The sequence below is a fragment of the Oryzias latipes genome, chromosome 22 (genome assembly GCF_002234675.1).
Source record: "Oryzias latipes chromosome 22, ASM223467v1".
NCBI lineage: Eukaryota > Metazoa > Chordata > Actinopteri > Beloniformes > Adrianichthyidae > Oryzias > Oryzias latipes.
Window position 1 is genome coordinate 782,501 of NC_019880.2, and position 23,335 is coordinate 805,835.

Below are 23,335 nucleotides of genomic sequence, written 5' to 3' on the forward strand. Positions count from 1 at the left end.
CCCCCCCCCCCCCCCCCCCCCCATCCACAGCAGAGCTGGGATCAACTGGATCCTGAAGGAGGGAATGCTGAGGCAGAAAAGACTCAAATAAAAGTCAGCCAGGGGAGGGTGGGGCCTTTAAACGGTGGGTGGGGGCTAAAAAGACAGCAAGCAGCTTTATGGAAGTACGCTTTCCCTTTCATACGATTTTCCTGGTGATCCCAGATAAAGAGACCCCCCCCCACTCACCCTCCTGGAATAAATCAGAACTCCCCCCTCCCTCCCCAGCCACGGAAAAAGAGTCTCTTTGGTTTTAGTTTCTCTGTTTAACCAAACTGACGCCATGATATTAGATTTCAGCACCAGGTCCTGCTGCAGGGCTGGACACCAAAGATGGGTATGGGGGGGTGATATGATTGGGGGGGGGCTTTTTTTGTTCTCCTCAGAGAGAGACCAGCATGATGTTGGTCAGCCGTAACAAACCCAATCTGAGAGACAAACACCGATCGTAAAGATGCAGCCGTTGGAAGGGGTCTTTTTGACCCGGGGTCTACTGCCTCAGAGATTTTTGAGAATTTAAATTTCAAGCAGGGGGGAGACGTTTTCAGATTGAGCCTGTGAACGTCTGCATGACGCAGCCGGAGCTGCAGAAAATCTGCAGACCTTTGGTTTGGGGGGGTTTAGTGTCCCCAAGCAGAAGAAACTGATAGATGGGAACATTGGTGTTTCTGTGTATTTACGAGGGTTTCTACCCCCCCGTGGGACGCTGTGTGGTCAGCAGAGTAAATGCCGCCTGCGGTAAAAGGTTTCCTGCGCCTCGGCCCCGTACCTGTGCGGTTCACCTCCAAACACACAGTCTGTACAAACAAGAGATTGAGACGCAAACCTTTGCCTCTTTCAGCAGCACGGGGGGCACATTTCTGCAGGTCAGCATCCTGAGAATGTCCATTCTGTCCACAAGTAACTTCTTGAATGTTGTTCCTTTGGCGTGTGAATCCTCTACTATGGCGTGTGAATCCTGTCCTGTGGTGTGTTAATCCTTTCCTGTGGCGTGTGAATCCTATCTTGTGGTGTGTGAATCCTCTCCTTTGACGTGTGAATCCTGTCCTTTGGTGTGAATCCTGTCCTTTGGTGTGTGAATCCTGTCCTTTGGCGTGTGAATCCACTCCCGTGGCGTGTGAATTCTCTCCTGTGGCGTTTGAATCTTCTCTTGTGGCATGTGAATCCTGTCTTTTGGTGTGTTAATCCTGTCCTTTGGTGTGTGAATCCTCTCCTTTGGTGTGTGAATCCTCTCCTTTGGCGTGTGAATCCAGTCCTTTGGCGTGTGAATCCAGTCCTTTGGCGTGTGATCCAGTCCTTTGGCGTGTGAATCCTCTCCTTTGGCGTGTGAATCCTCTCCTTTGGCGTGTGAATCCAGTCCTTTGGCGTGTGAATTCACTCATTTGGCGTGTGAATCCTCTCCTTTGGCGTGTGAATCCTCTCCTTTGGTGTGTGAATCCTCTCCTTTGGCGTGTGAATCCTTTCCTGTGGCGTGTGAATCCTGTCCTTTGGTGTGTGAATCCTCTCCTTTGGCGTGTGAATCCTGTCCTTTGGTGTGTGAATCCTGTCCTTTGGTGTGTGAATCCTGTCCTATTGCGTGTGAATCCTGTTCTTTGGCGTGTGAATCCACTCCTGTGGCGTGTGAATCCTGTCCTTTGGTGTGTGAATCCTGTCCTTTGGTGTGTGAATCCTGTCTTTTGGTGTGTGAATCCTTTCCTGTGGCGTGTGAACCCTGTCCTTTGGTGTGTGAAACCTGTCCTTTGGTGTGTGAAACCTGTCCTTTGGTGTGTGAATCCTGTCCTGTGGCGTGTGAATCCTGTCCTTTGGTGTGTGAATCCTCTCCTTTGGCGTGTGAATCCTGTCCTTTGGTGTGTGAATCCTGTTTTTGGCGTGTGAACCCTGTCCTTTGGTGTGTGAATCCTGTCCTGTGGCGTGTGAATCCTGTTTTTGGCGTGTGAAACCTGTCCTTTGGTGTGTGAATCCTGTCCTGTGGCGTGTGAACCCTGTCCTTTGGTGTGTGAATCCTGTTTTTGGCGTGTGAATCCTCTCCTTTGGCGTGTGAATCCTGTCCTTTGGTGTGTGAATCCTGTTTTTGGCGTGTGAAACCTGTCCTTTGGTGTGTGAATCCTGTCCTGTGGCGTGTGAACCCTGTCCTTTGGTGTGTGAAACCTGTCCTTTGGTGTGTGAATCCTGTCCTGTGGCGTGTGAATCCTGTCCTTTGGTGTGTGAATCCTGTCCTTTGGTGTGTGAAACCTGTCCTTTGGTGTGTGAATCCTGTCCTGTGGCGTGTGAATCCTGTCCTTTGGTGTGTGAATCCTGTCCTTTGGTGTGTGAACCCTGTCCTTTGGTGTGTGAAACCTGTCCTTTGGTGTGTGAATCCTGTCCTGTGGCGTGTGAATCCTGTCCTTTGGTGTGTGAATCCTCTCCTTTGGCGTGTGAATCCTGTCCTTTGGTGTGTGAATCCTGTTTTTGGCGTGTGAATCCTGTCCTTTGGCGTGTGAATCCTGTCCTTCGGTGTGTGAATCCTGTTTTTGGCGTGTGAATCCTCTCCTTTGGCGTGTGAATCCTGTCCTGTGGTGTGATAATCCTGTCCTTTGGTGTGTGAATCCTGTCCTTTGGTGTGTGAATCCTGTCCTGTGGCGTGTGAATCCTGTCCTTTGGTGTGTGAATCCTGTCTTGTGGCGTGTGAATCCTGTCCTTTGGTGTGTGAATCCTGTCCTTTGGTGTGTGAATCCTGTCCTTAGGTGTGTGAATCCTGTCCTTTGGTGTGTGAATCCTGTCCTTAGGTGTGTGAATCCTGTCCTTTGGTGTGTGAATCCTGTCCTTTGGTGTGTGAATCCTGTCCTGTGGCGTGTGAATCCTGTCCTTTGGTGTGTGAATCCTGTCCTTTGGTGTGTGAATCCTGTCCTTTGGTGTGTGAATCCTGTCCTGTGGCGTGTGAATCCTGTCCTTTGGTGTGTGAATCCTGTCCTTTGGTGTGTGAATCCTGTCCTGTGGCGTGTGAATCCTGTCCTTTGGTGTGTGAATCCTGTCCTTTGGTGTGTGAATCCTGTCCTTTGGTGTGTGAATCCTGTCCTTTGGCGTGTGAATCCACTCCCGTGGCGTGTGAATTCTCTCCTGTGGCGTTTGAATCTTCTCTTGTGGCATGTGAATCCTGTCTTTTGGTGTGTTAATCCTGTCCTTTGGCGTGTGAATCTTCTCCTTTGGCGTGTGAATCCTGTCCTTTGGCGTGTGAATCCAGTCCTTTGGCGTGTGAATCCACTCATTTGGCGTGTGAATCCTCTCCTTTGGCGTGTGAATCCTCTCCTTTGGCGTGTGAATCCAGTCCTTTGGCGTGTGAATCCTCTCCTTTGGCGTGTGAATCCTCTCCTTTGGCGTGTTAATCCTGTCCTTTGGCGTGTGAATCCAGTCCTTTGGCGTGTGAATCCTCTCCTTTGGCGTGTGAATCTTCTCCTTTGGTGTGTGAATCCTGTCCTTCGGCGTGTGAATCCTCTCCTTTGGCGTGTGAATCCTCTCCTTTGGCGTGTGAATCCAGTCCTTTGGCGTGTGAATCCTGTCCTTCGGCGTGTGAATCCAGTCCTTTGGCGTGTGAATCCACTCATTTGGCGTGTGAATCCTCTCCTTTGGCGTGTGAATCCAGTCCTTTGGCGTGTGAATCCTCTCCTTTGGCGTGTGAATCCTCTCCTTTGGCGTGTGAATCCTCTCCTTTGGCGTGTGAATCCAGTCCTTTGGCGTGTGAATCCTCTCCTTTGGCGTGTGAATCTTCTCCTTTGGTGTGTGAATCCTGTCCTTCGGCGTGTGAATCCTCTCCTTTGGCGTGTGAATCCTCTCCTTTGGCGTGTGAATCCTCTCCTTTGGCGTGTGAATCCTCTCCTTCGGCGTGTGAATCCTGTCCATTTTTGGCAGAAAAGTTGTTTCTTGGGCTGCAGAACGACGCCTCTGTCAGACTCTTTGCAGTGACACATTTCTGAGCATATGGACTTTGTTGATCCGAGCTTTCATCGCTCCCACATTCCCTTTTTGTTTACCTGTAACAACACTAACAGAAGTTTCATAAACGTGGTCGGCGGCCCCCGCCCTCATGGCGAGCCTGACACCAGCCCGCTGTTATGACAGCTCCCAGCGCTGGCCTTGATTTAGTCCACGCTGCACACACATCCGCAGTTATAATTCAGTAATTTGTGTTTGTGCATTCAGTGACAATCGTGACAAATGACTGGCCTGGAGTGAAATGCCTACCTGCCCCCCTCCCTGCTCTGCTTCCTGCCGGGGCGGCCGCCTGCGTACACTGCTCAGGTGTGTTCTGTGGCTGACAACAGGACTGATTACTCGGACGTGTTTGTTTTGAATGGGATTTTTATTGATGGAACGGATCAGAAGTGCAGGCCTGCGGCCCCCCGCCCCACCCGGCCTGTGAATCCCTCCAGGGCCTGTGCACATATTCCTTTGGCATGCTTTGCCTGAGTGGGGGCTCACTGACGCTCAGCATTGTATCTAACCCCCCCCCCCCCTCTGATATTTTGCGGGACGTTTCTGAGGTTAAGCTGTTGAGTGGACTTGCAGGTGAGATGAGGGGTGGGTGTCGCCCTTAGCCATACTGACAGAGCAGGTATTATGAAGGTTCTGATGGAGTCTGATCCACCAGATGAATTCCATTTCTGTGGAGGTCCGGCTCTGTGGTGAGCATGTTCGGGTCCTGGAGGGGTTCATGAGGTTTTCTTTAGACGGGGGTGGGCAGCCCCTCTGAGCTGCTCTCATCCGTCTGGGGGGAGACTCTGCTCCAGTTTCAGAAACGTTCAGCTCTTCTCGCCGATTCCTCTAAGATCCGTTTGTTCTCATGAGCTGATGGACAGACGTCAAAAAACCATCAATCAGGTGGATGTGCATGTGTGTGTGTTTGTCTATCTGTGTGTGTGTGTGTGTATCTGTGTGTGTTTGTGTGTGTGTTTGTCTATCTGTGTGTGTGTATCTGTGTGTGTTTGTCTATCTGTGTGTGTGTATCTGTGTGTGTTTGTCTATCTGTGTGTGTGTATCTGTGCATGTGTGCGTGTTTTCTTTGTGGTCCTCTAAGGAGGAACCGTCCCGTCCTCTGACTGGATCTGGTAAAGAGTCTGTTAGAACTGGATCTCTGCTGGTTCCTTACGGGGGGGGGGTCTCTGTGTCCTAACAAAGTTGCCCCCCCTCTGAGTGCTGGTGGGCCGGACCTCCCTAAAGGCTGCACTCTGCTGCTATGGGACCCAGACAGCTGATTGGGTGAGAGGGCCCGGTGAAGCCCATGGGGGGGGTCAGCCTGTTAGCATAATGGGCTCAGGTCATTCAGGTGTTTCTCACTGAAGCTCAGTCTGACAGAACGTGAGGACCACTCCAGCTTGTTCCTGAAGTCTTTATCTTTTTGGGGGGGCCATAGAGGGAGAGTAGGGCTGTCAGGAGGGGGGAGAGCGTGCAGACGGTTGTCGTTCTTGCAGGTGCTTAGAATTTGCAGCCTGTGATTAATCGTTGTTATGTCGGGGGGGGGGGAGGTTGTGTATCACTGGCGTGGGGGGGGGGGGGGGGGTCTGAGTACAGAATGGACTAAATTGTGATTTCAGGCTTGTCTTCTGTTGGTCAGTCGCTGCTGCCGCTGCTGCCGCTGCTGCCGCTCCAGGCCACAGGCTGACCACAGCCTGCAGATGTGTGTGAGCCCCCCCCCCTGCTGCTGCTGAACAGAGGCGGCCGTGTTTGCTGTGCCTGTTTGCTTTGGGTGGGGGGCGAGCCGGCCGGTCAGCGTGGCCGTAAATCAGAGTCTTCCTGATGGACGAGAAGCTAATCTGTCCCCGGTGTGTCGTTAGCTTCCACCTCCCAGATAGCTGCAGATCCTGCTGCTCCTCTCATCTTTCTCTGGCCCTAAAACGCAGACAGGCGGGGGCCACACATGCCTACGCCTGCCTCACCCACCGCGGCGGAGTCGCACCAACACACATGGAGAACCGGCCCCGCCGGAGTCAAGAGTTCATCCTCAGCATCTGTCACAGCAGAGCTGCAGCAAACGGACGGATCCCGCTAGAATCTGTCCAACAGCAGAGCCGTCTCACAACGCTTCCTCCTGGGGGGCAAACTGTCACGGGGGTAACTTCATGCTGCATTGAGGCTCGAGCTTTGATTGGAGCAGAATTCCCTCCGACTCCGAGCAGAACGTCCCGCCTCTGCGGCGTCCGGACGGCCGAGCTGCTTCCTCTCCTGCGTGGTCATGAATTCATTGACGGCCTCCACACGTGTTTGAAGGAGCGGCGTGTTTCTGCTCACGTTTAGGGAGGTCTGGCTCAGGTTTTCCATGCAGGCCCGGCCCTCCCAACGGGTCCTGATGCAGCTTGGTTCTGCTGCATGAGCTCTCCCTAAAGTACCGCCCTGATCATCTGCTGATCTGTTGTGAAGCGTTCCCGGTGGTTTTAGCCAAAATCCTGAGTCATTTTCTACGACAAAATAGTTGACACCCCTCAGTTAAAGAAAGAAAGTCCACCATGTTCACTGAAATGACTTGATACGTTCAAAAGTAACAAGAAATTGAAATTTATTAAAAAATAAATCATCAAAATCAGCCTGTACTTTAGAGTTGTTGATTAAAATAATTATTTAAAAACAAACTAATGAAATAGGCCTGGACTAAACTGATGGGACCTCCATAAAAGACTTAGAACTAATTGTCCTGGGGGTCACGATGAACAGAAACCCCCCAAGAATGGCTCAGAGAAAAGCGTTGGACTATTCTGAAGAGGCCTCTATGAGCCCAGATCTGAATCCCATTGAACATCAGTGGAAGGAGCTGAAACATTTGGAGAAGACACCGTCAAACCTGAGACAATTGGAGCAGTTTGCTCATGAGGAGGGGGCCAAAATACCTGTGGACAGGTGCAGAAGGCTCATTGACAAATACAGAAACTGTTTCATTGCAGTGATTCCCTCAAAAGGTTGTGCAACAGAATATTAAGTTATGGGAACCATCATTTTTGTCCAGCCCTATTTCATTAGTTTGTTTTTTTAAATAATTCTGTTAATCAACAACTCAAAAGTAATTCCTGATTTTGATGATTTAATATTCAATAAATTTTAATTTCTTGTTACTTTTGAACGTTTCAAGTCATTTCAGTGAAGATTGTGGACTTTCTATCTTTAACTGAGGGGAACCAACTATTTTGTCCTCCACTGTAGTTTCTGCAGAGCGGCAGGAGTTCATCAGGAATTCACCTCTGAGTTTTTGTCGCAGACGTAACCCTTCGCTGAGTTCCCATCATGCCTTTGTTTACGCTCTCTCCCACTAGCTTGCAGCCCCTCACACCCCCAAGCTAACATTAGTGGTGCATAAAAAATGTCAGCAATATCTATCCACCCGTCCGGTTCTGATCCAGATTCCAGCTCAGACCAGGAAAATAAAGACGTTCATGGATCTGTTTAGGGTCGGCTGTGGTGCAGCGGTAGGGCGGTCGACCCATGATTGTAAAATTGCAGGTTCGATTCCCGCCTTGCACGCCCAAGAGTCGATGTGTCCTTGGGCAAGACACTGAACCCCACCTAGCCTCTGGTGGGAGCTAGGCGGCAGTGTTTGGCAGCGGAGCAGCCATCAGTGTGTGAATGTGTGTGTGAATGTGTGTGTAAAAGTGTGTGTGACTGTAAAGCGCTTTGGGCCTTGAAGGTAGAAAAGCGCTATACGCCATTTACCATTTGTTTGTTTGACAGAAAGAGGCGGAGCAGGGCGACTAAAGCCCCGCCCAGCGTCTTTTCTACGTCACAAGTAAGTTTTTTTTTTTAACAGCTTCTTGCGTCGGACGGTTCAGGCTTCCACATTGTGCGTTAATGCTGATGATGGACACTTTGAAGGTCGTTAACCCGCTTATGCCATGCTCACTGACCATAGAAATAAATATTCAACCAGTGTTTATCACTTAATTCTTGTTATTTTTACTGTTTGGATCGCTTTTTTCACAAAAAGTCAAGGCGATATAAAGCGATATCTGTGCTGATGATCATGATGTGTTCAACAAAGCATCAGATCAGAGAGAAAGTTCACCTCTAACCGCTACTTCTTGTCCAGAGGATGAAGCGCAGTGACAGAACATTTAAGCTAGGTGACCGGAACCACTTTTTTAGGCATGCGGTAATCACTGTGGTATATATATTTGTAATCCACACCCTGCAGCCAATCAGAATCGAGTATTCACCCGGACCATGGTATAAAAAAGTGAATACACATACATTTTTGTCAAAGGGAATGCATTGTGGTCTATATTCTCCAATCTAGTGAATATATACACTGACTAGATTGGAGCGCCGTCCCTGAGGAGGTTCCTGCTGACCCTGCAGCATCACTTTGGACTTCGTCTTCAGGCTCCTCGGATGGCGAAAGAGCCGCTCTCATTTCCAGCAGCGGAGTTCGAGTCGTCCTCCCACGCCGTTGGTTGGGTCCATGACTGAACTGTGGGGCGGCCGAAGGTCGGCCATCTCTGCCGGTGTTTACGCTCGTCTGCGTGATCCTCCTCTGCTCTCACGGTGGACGACAGACCCGTTTCAGGGTCTTCAGTCTGTAGGAGGTTCTGTGATGAAGCCTCAGGATGGTTCCTTTGGAACATGGGGGGGTGGGTGTGGATGGGGGGCAGCGTGGCACGTGGCCCTGTGCCAAAACAAAAGCCCTGTCACCCAGCGACACAGTAAATCCGCGTCTGCATCCGCCTGTGAAAATGAATGACACCCACTCATTTGTTGTGGATAAATCGTGGCCAGAACACAAAGCCGGGCTGCTGATTGCGTAATTATGTCATGGAACCGCGGCCGTATGTAACATAATCACCGTCTCTCATCAGGCTCAAACCACCGGCGAGCCTCTGAAGCTGCCGTTTGCACACAGCAGGCTGCTCCTCCGTCTGAGCTCCTCTGGGCTGGGGAGAGCCTGCTGAGGTCAGACGCTGGCGTCCAACCCCCCCCTAAAGATAGAGTCACGCGTGAGCTTCTGCGGCCTCAGAACCTCACGCGTGTTCTCCTTCAGCCCGTACCGGCTGAGCCCCGTCAGAAAGGACGGACCACCCGGGAGCCGTCTGCACGGACAGATCCCATCACTGCAGAGGAATGTCTGCTGCCTCCTTTGCTTTTATCTACCTTGAAATGTTTTTTTTCTGGACCCACAAGATGTGTATGTTTGGAGAAGCCCCGACCATGATGCAGCCGACACATCGGCCAAGAGGTGCAGGAGGAGGCCAGTGTTCTTATGGGCTAGTGGGAGTGGGTAGGAGGAGATCAGGTCTGAGGGGAACTGCTGCGAGGAGGATCACGGAGGTCATGTGTGTTCCATCTGCAAACACGCGTACATCTGCAGACTCTCCTGCAGACGCTCCTGCAGATGCTCCTGCAGACTCTCCTGCAGATGCTCCTGCAGATTCTCCTGCAGACTCTCCTGCAGATTCTCCTGCAGATTCTCCTGCAGACGCTCCTGCAGACTCTCCTGCAGACGCTCCTGCAGATGCTCCTACAGCTGCTTTCTCTGCATCTCCGGCGCGGTTCCCACATGCGCCTGCCATCTCCGCGCCTCCGGCTGCACTCACCCAACTCCGCTTTGGTTTGTCCACTAGGTGACAGTAATGACCCGTTTGCCCCTAGCGGCTCTGAGGATGGAGGCAGGTGTGATGTCAGCAGGGGGGGGGGTTGTCTGCACAGCCAGCCCCGTTCAGAAAGCAGAATTAGAGACGTGTGATCTGATTCCTCTCATGTGGAACCTTCTGGTAGCTCCTAACCGGCCACAGCTCCCAGCAGCTTCAAAGCTTTACTGTCAAATATTGTTAATAATCTCTAACATTTCAATTTTTCAATTAATATTTATGAGATTTGGATTTAAACTTTTTTTTATTGCGGTGTCTTTTTCCTCTTTGGCACACAAACACTTCTTGTTTTTTTCATGAATAAAACGCAGTAACAGTTTTATACTTTTGTTTTTCTGTTCGTGTGAAATTGTTCATTCGGCTGGCTTTGAGAAGAAAAGCTGAATCCGGGATTTTCAGTGAGACTTAAACACCAAAGTGACCGTCAGAGTATTTTCCATTTGAAACAGATTGTTGTACATAAAACTGCATAAAGTTTAGTTTGTATGAAAAATGACAGATTTTAGGGCCTAAAAGCCTCAAAAATCACAGGAGGGTTTTTCTTAAAGCTTTATTAAATAAAATCTGTATGAAAACTGTTCTGGTCCAGCCCCATCAGCTTGGGAATCGAACCTTCGGGTTATGTTGAGGCTCAGATGGATGCAGATCAGCTGACTCTCCGTCTGTTGTCTTTTCATCTCCCTGGATCCGTTTTCTTTCTCCCAAACGGGACTTTGGCGTCCCTGCAGGTGACAGGTGTGCGGCAGCAGGCGCTCCTGCAGGATGAACCGTTTTGTGGTTGCTGTAGAACCGTCGTCTTCACGTCAGCGATCAAAAGTTACATTTTTACACTAAGCCCTCGGTGACACATTCCCACCTCATCCATTCGTGTTTCTCTCATTTAGTCTGCCTTTTTCCCAGCTTTTCTGCTAAACTGTGGCTGAAGCCACGTTCCTGTCTCTCAGACGTGTTCACACTTGGAGCTCCTCGTGTCTGTGCAGTAATTAAACGTCTGCAGCAGGAAAACGACGGCCCGGTAACCACACCACCCCACACTGGTGCCAGAACATACAGTGGAGAGGTGTTTCTGCCTTAAAATGCATTTGAACATGATGATACGCAGAGTCACTTTAGGCCTTTTTGTTTTGCAATTTCTAATTCTCTGTGAAAATGCAAAACCTCAGCGAAAGAAAAGCAAACAGGACTGTTTTTCCGCCTGGTTGCGACACGCGAGCCGCTTGTGTTTGTGCTCTGTTGTGGAAACCTGTTATCCGTCTCTGAGGGAATCAGCTTCCTGTTTCTATTCCAAATACAGAACAAACCATCTTAGTGATCAGAGGGGAGAAGGGACGTCCAGGCAGGTTCTGATTGGCTGCAGAGACCCGAAAACCCGTTTCTAACGTCTGCAGAACCAAAGAACGCCGACACCCTTCAGCTGGTGGGGGCTGGAAGCACCTCCAGAGCTTCAGCGTCTTTCAACCGTTTGACTTGAACGGTTTCAGAACAGGAAGCCGAGGAACGTTGCTGGAGAACGAGACCCTCAGAGACCCTCCAGACGGTCCCACATCGACCTCTGGGATCACAGTTTTGAATCCTTTTCTCACTTTGACAGAAATGGAACGTTTGTTTGGTAGATCAGGATCGGCACTGCAGGAGAAAAAAGGTTTTCAAATATTTTGGTGAAAAAAACTAAAAGAATAAATAGATTGTAATCGATTTTTCTTATTTTGAGGTTTTTAGTTCTGTCATCGGAGGAACGGAGAATGTTTATTTTCATAAAGGTGTGTTTGTGGGTGTGTGTGTGTGTGGGTATGTGGGTTTGTGTGTGTGTGTTTGTGTGTGCGTGCGTGTTTGTGTTTGTGTGTTGGCGTGCGTGCGTTTGTGTGTGCGTGCGTGTTTGTGTGTGTGTGTTGGCGTGCGTGCGTTTGTGTGTGTGTGTGTTTGCGTGCGTGCGTGTGTTTGTGTGTGCGTGCGTGTTTGTGTGTGTGTGTTGGCGTGCGTGCGTTTGTGTGTGTGTGTGTTTGCGTGCGTGCGTGTGTTTGTGTGTGCGTGCGTGTTTGTGTGTGTGTGTTGGCGTGCGTGCGTTTGTGTGTGCGTGTGTTTGCGTGCGTGCGTGTGATTGTGTGTGCGTGCGTGTTTGTGTGTGTGTGTTGGCGTGGGTGCGTTTGTGTGTGTGTTTGTGTGTGCGTGTGGGTGGGTGTGTTTGTGTGGGTGTGCGTGTGTGTGGGTGTGGGTGCGTGCGTGTGTTTGCGTGCGTGTGTGTGCGCGTGTGTTTGCGTGCGTGCGTGTGTTTGTGTGTGCGTGCGTGTTTGTGTTTGTGTGTTGGCGTGCGTGCGTTTGTGTGTGCGTGCGTGTTTGTGTGTGTGTGTTGGCGTGCGTGCGTTTGTGTGTGTGTGTGTTTGCGTGCGTGCGTGTGTTTGTGTGTGCGTGCGTGTTTGTGTGTGTGTGTTGGCGTGCGCGCGTTTGTGTGTGTGTGTGTTTACGTGCGTGCGTGTGTTTGTGTGTGCGTGCGTGTTTGTGTGTGTGTGTTGGCGTGCGTGCGTTTGTGTGTGCGTGTGTTTGCGTGCGTGCGTGTGTTTGTGTGTGCGTGCGTGTTTGTGTGTGTGTCTTGGCGTGGGTGCGTTTGTGTGTGTGTTTGTGTGTGCGTGTGGGTGGGTGTGTTTGTGTGGGTGTGCGTGTGTGTGGGTGTGGGTGCGTGCGTGTGTTTGCGTGCGTGTGTGTGCGCGTGTGTTTGCGTGCGTGCGTGTGTTTGTGTGTGCGTGTGTGTGTTTGTGCGTGTGTGTGGGTGTGCGTGCGTGTGTGTGTTTGTGTGTGCGTGCGTTTGTGTGTGCGTGCGTGTGTGTGGGTGTGTGTGTAAACTATAGTGGTTGTTTTTTGTCTTTCCTTACGTCTAGTTTACAATATTCAGAGAAACGGATGCAAACAGTCAATAATCTGAATCTTTGTGTGAACTCAGGACATCTTCTGGAAAACACAGTCAGATTAACAAACATCTCTGATGCTCTTATTTTGCTATCAGTCTGTTTTTCCTCTGTAAAAGTGAAAGTGAGTTATCAGAACCGGACCAAAGACTTGCATTCAGTTATTTGTAGTTTATTTTGCTCCATCGGGGGTTGGAGGCGATTTGTTTAAGAAAGCAAAGCTGCCTAAATCCACGTGTGAAGACGCTTCCTCTGGAAAATCGGTTGCAGCCGGTTTTGCATCCGTTCTGGAGCCTTTTCTTCTGCTGCAGTCGTCCACTTCCGCTGCGGCGCTGCAGCGATTTGCATCCCGCGCAGACCAAACAGAGGAGGGACGCCGAGACAGTAATGGCGGATGAGGCCTCTGACAGCGCTGACATTTGACACTGACATCCATCATCACGCCGTCTGTCAAACCGCCCCGTCAACACAGGCACACGCACCTCTCACACACTCACAGGCATTTCTCACTGCAGCTTTGACTGACAGCGACATGCAGGTTCGCCGGCGGGGAAAACCAGCCTTCCACCGCCGTCCGTGCAGAAGAAAGGTCTGGAATGTTAGGCTCCGCCTTTTTGACCACATGCGACTCAAAGATCTTTGAAGGTCATTTTGGGGACACTTGTGCAAAAAATGGGGGGAAATGGATGAATGGGAAAAAAACTGCTAATGCTTCCAGCTCACTGCCTCCCGGTGCGGTTCTACCGGTTCTGGGTTTCACCACGTGTTCTTTTCACGCGAACAGAGTCAGCATTCAGAGTGTTGGAGCCTCCCTGTTTGGATGGGAACTGCCCCCCACCCTCAGAGATATTGGGTTGAAGATTCTCCAGAGGTTCTCAATAGGGTGGAGGTCAGGGGAGGATGGGGGCCACAGCATCAGTTTTTCTCCTTTTCTGCAGCAGGAGATGCATGAAGATCGTTGACCGTTCTTCTCTTTGTACCAAGGAAGAAAGTGGTCAGAAACCCCACCTACTTTTCAGAGGTCACCTAAAGGGGCCGACCCCCCCCCCCCATGATTCTGGCCCAAACCATGACTCTGCCACCTCCTTTCTGATGTCCCAGCCTTGTTGGGACGTGGTGGCCATCCAACCACCCGGTTCTCCCCCATCTGGACCGTCCAGGGCTGCACGGCTCTCATCAGCGAACATGACTGTCTTCATGTGTGTCTGGACCCTCTGCAGCCGTTTCTGCATGTGGGGGTTGTTCAGGGGGGCAGAACGAAGGTTTAAGTAGAACTGCAGGCCTCTGATGTTGGTGGGAGTCCAGACAAACCAGCAGCTTCAAACACCCTTGCTGCTGTGTGATGGGATTTCAGCAGCGGCTCTCTTCATCTGAGGCATTTGTCTGGCAGAAACCTTCCTCACTGCCTTCATCTGCAGCGACACGCGTGTCTCTGGATCAGCCACTGATCTCTTCATAGAACCATGATCACGTTTTCCTGAAATACGGACGTTTTCATACTTAGTCCAAGACATTCAACTATTTCAGGCTTTTCAGATCTTTTCTTTTCCATATTGATTGAAAATGTTGGTTAATAATGTGGAACGTCCTTCTTTAGTCGTTCTTCCTTTAAATGATCTCACCTGCAAAGTAATCCTCACAGGTGTCTGAGATTCAAAGAGCCTGACACAAAATATCCTCCTAGAGTTTCATTTAAAAACACAGAATTTGATCTTTTTGACACATAAATCCCATCTGCATTAGAACTTGGACTGTGCTGTATTGCAGGCGTGTGTTCCAGCCGTTTCTTTACATTTCCGAAATCAAACATCACTCAGAGTCTGAAGTTTGGTTCTGCTGAAGCTCATGGACTACAAACCCAGCTGCAGAGTCCGTTCCCAAATCACAAAAAGAAAATGCTGCTGGGTTTCGGTGAATCCGTAGTAATCGTATTCTGATCACTGGTGCTAATGATGACATCAGCAGGCGTGAACGTGTTAGGATTTATTGCTGCATTCTTCGTCTTCTCAGCCGTCTGCCCGAGAGCCAAAGCGAGTTTGAAGGTCTGACTGTCAGTCGCTGCTGCTGCTGACGGATTTCATGCTGACTTTGTCAACTGACAAATTGCTCGGCGCATCAACCGGCAGCTTTGTTTGTCATTCCAGATGTGACATGTTTTGAAAAGTATTAATGGAGGACATGAAGGCACGAGATATTTCCTGCAGGTTCAGTCAGGAGCTCTTGTTGAGACCCGAGTGCGCCTGTGAGATGAAACGCCGTTGCCATGACACCCATCTGTCTCGTGTCACTCCTTAAAACCGCAAGACCAGAAGCCATTTTTACGGTTTTCTCCTCAACGAACCAAAACATGTTGATGAAAACGATTAGAGATTGAGCTGTTAGTCGTGTTTCGTGTTACTGGTGTTTATAGGAATCCAGATGATCGTTGGGTCCTGAAAAGTTGGCTTTTAGTGAACAATAGTCTGATTGAGATGATGGCAGGTCTGCAGATCCGCCTTCCGGGAGCGTGCGGCGGTCTGCATTAGTCTGCTGACCCCGGTGAGTCCGGCTTCCTGTGGCCGTGACCTTCTTCCCAGGGCTGCTGGGAATTACAGTCATTCAGTGTGTCGGAGCATGATGGATGACACCTGCAGCCGTTGAGCAATCACTCCCCGGTCCTCCATTGTTGTTCTTTCTCACTTTTGCGTGGGAGCGAGTCGCATACTTTCCCGAGCCAAAACCAACTCCGATAATCATCTCATCTGTGTGATGTATGATCAACTCACCCTGGAAGAGCTATCAGACCACCTGGAACGTCATGCTAACAACGGGAGTCGTCTCTACGGCTACTTTCTCACCAATGGATTGCAGCCTGGTGAAGCATGACTCAGCATTTTCGGCGTGGAAGTCTCCGTTTCTACTCAACGGTTTCATTTTCTTCTGCAGAGCTAAACCTTCAACCTTGGAGCTCTGAAGTTGGAAATGCACTAAAGAAGCGAATGAAGTCCCGCCCCCCTACAGCAGGGGGCAGTATGCCCTCTTCTCATTGGATGAGCATTCACCAATCAATGAAGGAAGAAGAGTTTGTAAAACCAAAGTCCTCTAGAGCTGAAACTCTTATTTTCCTCCTCAGCTCAGCGTTGTTTGCTTACGTTGCGATTTTGTGTTTTTGACCCGTGGTGTTTACGTAACGGACGCCACAGTTCGGGAGAACAATTATTGATCACAATATGATTAAAAAAAAGGTGAATCCTCCCTTTGAACAACTTTATTAGCAGCAACCTCCTAACATTAGATGCAGCTTTTATTTTGAAGTCTTCTTCTGTCTCCTAATTTCTGCTGCTGTCCAAACCCGTTTTTTTTTTGGTAAACTTTGCTGGTTTGGGGGTTTCACTTCAGGAGTCGGCAGCTGCTTTCAGAATGAAGCAGGTGTGGAGTGAGAATCCAGGTTTTTCTCAAAAACCTGAAACAAAAGGTGGAGTTTGTTGTTTCTCTGTGGCTCAGTACCAACGATCCCACGGACCGGTACCGCCCCGCGGCCCGGGGAATGGGGACCTTGTTCGAGCTTTAGCTGGTATTTTTATTAGAACTGAGAGACTTTATGAGCAGAATTAAGAACAAGGAAGTGAAGACTTTAACCACTTCTGATTGGTCAGACTGATGACATGTGATTAAGCCTCCAAGAATGATTGGTGGAGACAGTTAAAGGGGCGGGACTTTTCCTTACACAGTTATAGCTGCAGCTAAATCGCGGTACCGTCATCTTTATCAAAATGTCTTTAATAGAATCAAATGAACACAGAGAAAAAAGTATTTTATGATCTTTCATATTCCTAACTACTCAGTGTTTTATCAGTTTGGATGAACACAGAGCTGAAATCCTGGAGATGGAAATGTTTTTCGATAAGTTATTGAGGGTCATTTCCCACGGCAGACCTGGTGAACAACACTGCTCTAAATCACCTCTGCAAGCCGGCCGTGTGTCCGTGTCCGAGCACAGTTTGGAGGGATCACAGCGCACAAACCAACCGGACTCTGGGGTTCTGGTTCTGTTCCGGCCCATCTGGGTCTCCTGCTATCACGGCAGATCAGAGGAAAAGCGTTTTATGTGAAACACGTTTCTGATCAGCCTGTAAAGACGTTCATACATGTGGACAGAACATTTGTTCCAGACGTTGCTCCACCCTCAATACCTCCTAACACGGGAAGTCCTTCCCTCTGGGTGGGAATCGAACCCGCTCAGTTTTTTGTTGTCTGTTTACGTGCAGGCCTCGGGTTTGAACGTTTCACCCCAGCAGCGGGAGGTGGAGCTGCTGGGGTTGGTCCTGGTACCTGTGTGATCTTCCCGCCGTGTCGTCTAACGAAGCTGTTTGCTCAGCTGACCTGCTGCTCTCCAACGCCATCAGCTGCACCCGCCTCACGCCGCTGCTAAAACGCTGCTGCCGCACACAGACTCGCTTTGGGTCAGGAAGACTTGTTTAGACTTCATGAAGCTGTCCCTAATGGCCGTGCGCGCTCGTGTGCACGTGTGTCTGCATGGCGGCGGATGACAGGCGCTGTCAGGACCATTGTGGTCCAGAAACAATGCCGGCCTCAGAGAATGGCGTCTCCCATGTGTTACTCACTGAGGAGGGACAAAGCCACGGACGTCAAGCAGGTGGCGGCAGCCGGGGGGGGGGGGGCAATACTCAGTGACATCATCCCTTAAGAGAGCCTTCAGCACGCTCATCGGGGACTGTGTGGGGGCCTGCCGCGCTGCAGGAGCGGGGTCACCCCCACTCTGGTCTGTGCTTACACAGTAGTGTGTGTTGACAGAAAGACGGGGGGGCGGAGACGATTGGCGTCCACAGCCAAAAGGGCGGCTTACACTCACCTTAGAGCTGAGCGTTTCATAATCATCAAACTCCCCCCGGCTGCTGCCGAGGCCACGTCAACGCTAACAGCTGCAGAGAATCTAAAAAAACAGAAAATAACAGAAACTGGTACCGGTCTTTGGGGCAGTTGGTACCGGTCTGGGGGGCAGTTGGTACCGGTCTGGGGAGCAGTTGGTACCGGTCTGGGGGAAAGTTGGTACCGGACTTTGGGGCAGTTGGTACCGGTCTGTGAGTCAGTTGGTACCGGTCTGTGGGGCAGTTGGTACCGGTCTGTGGGGCAGTTGGTACCAGTCTTTGGGGCAGTTGGTACCGGTCTTTGGGGCAGTTGGTACCTGTCTTTGGGGCAGTTGGAACCGGTCTGTGGGGCAGTTGGTACCGGTCTGTGGGGCAGTTGGTACCGGTCTGTGGGGCAGTTGGTACCGGTCTGTGGGGCAGTTGGGACCAGTCTTTGGGGCAGTTGGTACCGGTCTGTGGGGCAGTTGGAACCGGTCTGTGGGGCAGTTGGGACCAGTCTTTGGGGCAGTTGGTACCGGTCTTTGGGGCAGTTGGTACCGGTCTTTGGGGCAGTTGGAACCGGTCTGTGGGGCAGTTGGTACCGGTCTGTGGGGCAGTTGGTACCGGTCTGTGGGGCAGTTGGTACCGGTCTGTGGGGCAGTTGGGACCAGTCTTTGGGGCAGTTGGTACCGGTCTTTGGGGCAGTTGGTACCGGTCTTTGGGGCAGTTGGAACCGGTCTGTGGGGCAGTTGGTACCGGTCTGTGGGGCAGTTGGTACCGGTCTGTGGGGCAGTTGGTACCGGTCTGTGGGGCAGTTGGGACCAGTCTTTGGGGCAGTTGGTACCGGTCTGTGGGGCAGTTGGAACTGGTCTGTGGGGCAGTTGGTACCGGTCTGTGGGGCAGTTGGTACCGGTCTGTGGGGCAGTTGGTACCGGTCTGTGGGGCAGTTGGTACCGGTCTGTGGGGCAGTTGGGACCAGTCTTTGGGGCAGTTGGTACCGGTCTTTGGGGCAGTTGGAACCGGTCTGTGGGGCAGTTGGTACCGGTCTGTGGGGCAGTTGGTACCGGTCTGTGGGGCAGTTGGGACCAGTCTTTGGGGCAGTTGGTACCGGTCTTTGGGGCAGTTGGAACCGGTCTGTGGGGCAGTTGGTACCGGTCTGTGGGGCAGTTGGTACCGGTCTGTGGGGCAGTTGGGACCAGTCTTTGGGGCAGTTGGTACCGGTCTTTGGGGCAGTTGGAACCGGTCTGTGGGGCAGTTGGTACCGGTCTGTGGGGCAGTTGGTACCGGTCTGTGGGGCAGTTGGGACCAGTCTTTGGGGCAGTTGGTACCGGTCTTTGGGGCAGTTGGAACCGGTCTGTGGGGCAGTTGGTACCGGTCTGTGGGGCAGTTGGTACCGGTCTGTGGGGCAGTTGGTACTGGTCTGTGGGGCAGTTGGGACCAGTCTTTGGGGCAGTTGGTACCGGTCTTTGGGGCAGTTGGTACCGGTCTTTGGGGCAGTTGGAACCGGTCTGTGGGGCAGTTGGTACCGGTCTTTGGGGCAGTTGGAACCGGTCTGTGGGGCAGTTGGTACCGGTCTGTGGGGCAGTTGGTACCGGTCTGGGGGGCAGTTGGTACCGGTCTGTGGGGCAGTTGGTACTTTAATTGTTGTTACCCAAAATGAACAAAAACCTAAATTGTCAAATTAACTGAAAAAGCCCAGAAGGCAACTGTTCTTGGAGTTACGCTTTACTTTTCCCTCAAAGGTTAAGGGGAACGTCAGGCCAGTCTGTGAAAACACGTCTGACATCCGTGGCCTAAAACGGCTGGTAAGGATATTTTAGCTATGAGGAGCTGCAGGGACAGAGGCTGACGTCTGTCGTCAGAAAATATTTCAAACCATGAATCTAAAGCCAAAAGAGCTGAAAGTTGGACTGAAACATGAAATATGAGATGTGAAGCAGAACCTGAAGCTGCAGGTCTTCTTCTTCCTAAAAGCTCCTGAAGGGATCAAAGGGAAAAATCCTGATGATTCTTTGAAGAATCAGATTTGTGTGTCTGAAACTCTCCTGTAGCTTGTTTGTTTGTTTTAATCAGGACGCTGCGTGTTACTCAATGTTTCAGCACAAATAAACTGCAATGACATGTTGTCCTCAGGCAGATAAAACAAACCTCTTCATAAATGTCTTATTTTCTGTCCTGCAGGACAAAAGTTTTATCAAGAAAGCAAAATCCTCTCAGGTTTGGGAAAACGTTTCTCACTTCTTAAATGAAGAATCTAACCCCACTGGAAGAATCCTTTTAGAGTTCAGTCAGTCAGTTTTTAGTGAGAGCAGTGCTGAACAGCAGAACGTTTGGAAGGATCCTTTAACTTTCCAGCAGCATAAAAGCTCCATGTCAGTGAGAAAAAGCAGCAGAAGGGTTGGAGGTTTGCAGAGCAAAGCGGCTGAAAGCAGCAGCGGCGTCCCAAACCCCGTCTGCAGCGACGGCGGCTGAAGGTGTCGTCTGGAGGTCAGGCCGGGATTAGAGCACTAACGTTCTCACTCGAGCCTCCGTCGCCTCGTCTGCCATCGGCTGCTCTTGTCACGTCTCGTCTGCAAGTATGCAGGATTTTTTCCTTTGTTTGTCGTCACTTAATCCGTTCACAGCCACCTGCCTGCTGGAACAACACGTCACTCCACAGGTTATTAACGGAAACTTTAGATTTGCTGTAATCTGAGGTTTGAAGTTTGGCACTGAGAAAGCAGGAAGGTTGACTCTTTTACATTACAATAGAATAATGTTCTTACTAGCAACACATAAGATACTTGATTATATTTGGAAAGCACTTAGAGTGGATATAAACGTATGAATAAAGCCGGGAATCCTGTCCTTCCTCTGTGTGTTTACATCTGGATGATCTGGATTACAGACACGGTTCTTCCTCGTCTCTGTCCACCTCACAGCTGACAAACACTCGGACTGAATCATGACGCATCCTGGGACCTACATTAGAAATGAGGAGCTGTTTCTGATCCGAACTCAGGTTGTTGCGGTTCTCGTCTCTCTCATCCGGGTGTGTTCTGTGAACTCTAGAAAGGTGATGGGATCTGCTTGGAGTTCTGCTGCTCGTGTCCACGTCCCGGTTTCTCAGGCTGCCTGTCTGGTTCCTGGTCCAGATGGACGGTTTCTGGTGAGGTCTTTGTCCCGCTCCTCACCGCCGGCCTGTCCGGTCGTCTTTTGTGTTTGACAGACGGATGGAGCGGACGGACCGGTTCAGTGGAGTCACGTGAGCCCATGCTCCTCCTCCGTGGCTAACAATAGCAGCAGATCGATCATTCCACTGCAGTCTTGTTTACCTTCTCAGCGAGCGTCATTAACATCCAGAGTCCGCTGGGTGACGGATGGAGTTTGGTTCTTGACTCTTGGCCGGCGGCGGTCCGGTTCAGGAACTCTCGCTTTTCCCATTCATTTGCTAGGATGCAACTAGACAAAGCTATTTTTCTGCTGTATTTGGCCTGATAATTACTTCCCTGGAAAAAGCCCAGAAGACCCGGTCTTCTATAGACAATATGTTAAATTGAGCAAATTAGACGGAGGCGCATTGCAGAGCAGCTGTGTACACAGACAGGCTGATGCAGGGATGCAGCCGGAGCTGCGCAGATCCAGCATCTGCTCCTGCATCTGCTCCAGCATCTGCAGGAAACTTGTGGCCAATATGTTCAGACACTCATGGAGATATTTATCCAAAATAATCGATCTCCTGGACCTGGACTGGTCCAGGAAATGAACCACAATCCAGTTTCTGAACCTGCGCTGAAGTGGTTTGGACCAAACTAAGCTAGTTCCCTCCTCCCTTTGTGCTTCTCTTTGGTTGTTTTGAGATGCTTTCTTTATAAATTAATTCTTCATTTTTTGTGTCTTTGTTTTATTTAACATAAAAATGTTGACGTTTAAATGTCATTTGGTGTTTTAAGAAAAGCCTCTTATTGGCTCCTGAGCACCACAGAGTTTCTCCTCTCATGAAGGTTCCTCCCAGCTTCAGGACATGAAGGTCTGAATCCTCATTCTGTTCTGTCCTGCAGGTCTGGTGGAGATCTGCCTGATGCATCCGCTGGACGTGGTGAAAACAAGGTGGGTCACAAGAGTCGCCTTACCTCACTGAGACTACTAACAGAACCATCCAGCTCCTCTTCATCCATCTCATTGGAGCCTTGAGTGTTACTACCATGATCTGACTCCTTCTGTCCAATAGAGAGGATTTTTTCATTATGTGTTCCTGCAACGTTTTATTGTATAGGAAATTTAAAAAAATATATATATTTTCTTCCATAATTGATCATCTTTCCAGACAGACGGGTTTTTCTGTCTTCAGTTCCAGAATAGCTTCACAGCGTCTCTCCACACTGTCTCAGCCGGCCATAAACAGGTCGTGGGCTTCCACTAAAGCTTTATGGCCTTTATAGTCTGCAGCAGACCTCTGGCTTCTTTCTGCCCCCTTTGCCCCGTGCACCTCTTTTGAGTAAATTGTGGTGCTTTTTTCTGTCATTTACCGCAGCGTTTTCTTGGTAAATCAATTAGAGAAGCGTGAGATGGTTGCAGTTTAAAGGCGGTGCCAGCACCAGAGCACAGACAGGGATGAAAGCGGGGGCCGTGCGGGCCGATATTTGATACTCTGAAGGCCCGCTGTGTGATTTACGGTCACGTGTGGAGCGGCGGGTTTATTACAGGTAAGCCCGAGCCGGGCCCGTCCATCCTCACACGGGGTCGGGGTTAAAAGTGCACTCTCTGTTTTCCTGAAGCGGCGGTAAAAGCGGCTTCAAATCTGGACGGGTCGGAGCCCAGAGTTCTGCTGCTGCAAATGGGCTTGGCTCTTCAAATGTTCTGTTCACATGCAGACAAACAGAACAGTTCGTCCAAAGCTTCCTAACCAAACAAGCAGAAAGAGGTCTAAACAACAGCACACACACAGGAACGTGCACGCATGTTCTCACACCACAGATGAATCCAGAAAGCAAGCGTTCCGCCGCCTAATTGGGTCTGCAGGAGCTGAAATCTATTAGCAGGAGCCGTGGAGCCGGGGCAGACACACCTCTGCTGGGCTCCTCTGTGTGAGTTTCTCTCAGGCATGGCTCTTATTAGGCGCTGGCTCCTGCTTTCATGTCCACCTTCCAAACTCGGGAGAATTTTTCCACCAACTCACAATCAAAGGCTTTTTTCTTCCCTTTCACTTTCTGAGTGTTCAGGAGCTAAACCCGCCGTAACCCATACCTGCTCCTGTCCCAAAGAGGCTTTGTCTCTCTGCTAGTTACCATTGGGGATGGGGGGGGGGGGGGGGGGGCTCTCTAACGTCTGGCAGTATTCTGTTATTCAGATTTATTCTCCAATTTAAGTTAAAGGAAGTAAACGACATTAGAGGAAAAACTGTGATGGAGACCACACCCACAGTGACAGAGGTCTGTCACATTTTCTATGGGTTTCAGGGGTAGCAAATTTTTGTTACGTGAGCTCGCTGACCAAAGCTAAACGTCGCTAGCATCGCTGACCAAAGCTAAACGTCGCTAGCATCGCTGACCATAGCTAAACGTCGCTGACCATAGCTAAACGTCTCTAGCATCGCTGACCATAGCTAAACGTCGCTGACCATAGCCAAACGTCGCTGACCATAGCTAAACATCGCTAGCATCGCTGACCATAGCTAAACGTCGCTAGCATCGCTGACCATAGCTAAACATCGCTAGCATCGCTGACCATAGCTAAACGTTGCTAGCATCGCTGACCATAGCTAAAGGTCGCTAGCATCGCTGACCAAAGCTAAACGTCGCTAGCATCGCTGACCATAGCTAAACGTCGCTAGCATCGCTGACCATAGCTAAACGTCTCTAGCATCACTGACCAGAGCTAAATGTCTCTAGCATCGCTGACCATAGCTAAACGTAGCTAGCATCGCTGACCCTCGCTGAACTTAGCTAAACGTTGTTAGCATCGTTGACCC

The 23,335-nt window shown here is 50.4% G+C and overlaps 1 protein-coding gene across 1 annotated transcript in view; it reads left to right on the forward strand.

Moving 5' to 3' along the window:
* slc25a21 (solute carrier family 25 member 21) overlaps nucleotides 1–23,335 on the forward strand; it is a 76,679-nt gene that overhangs the window by 26,480 nt on the left and 26,864 nt on the right. Inside the window, exon 3 of the mRNA XM_023951433.1 lies at nucleotides 21,426–21,474. Coding sequence (XP_023807201.1) covers nucleotides 21,426–21,474 — 49 coding nt within the window. The remainder of the gene's footprint in view (nucleotides 1–21,425; nucleotides 21,475–23,335) is intronic.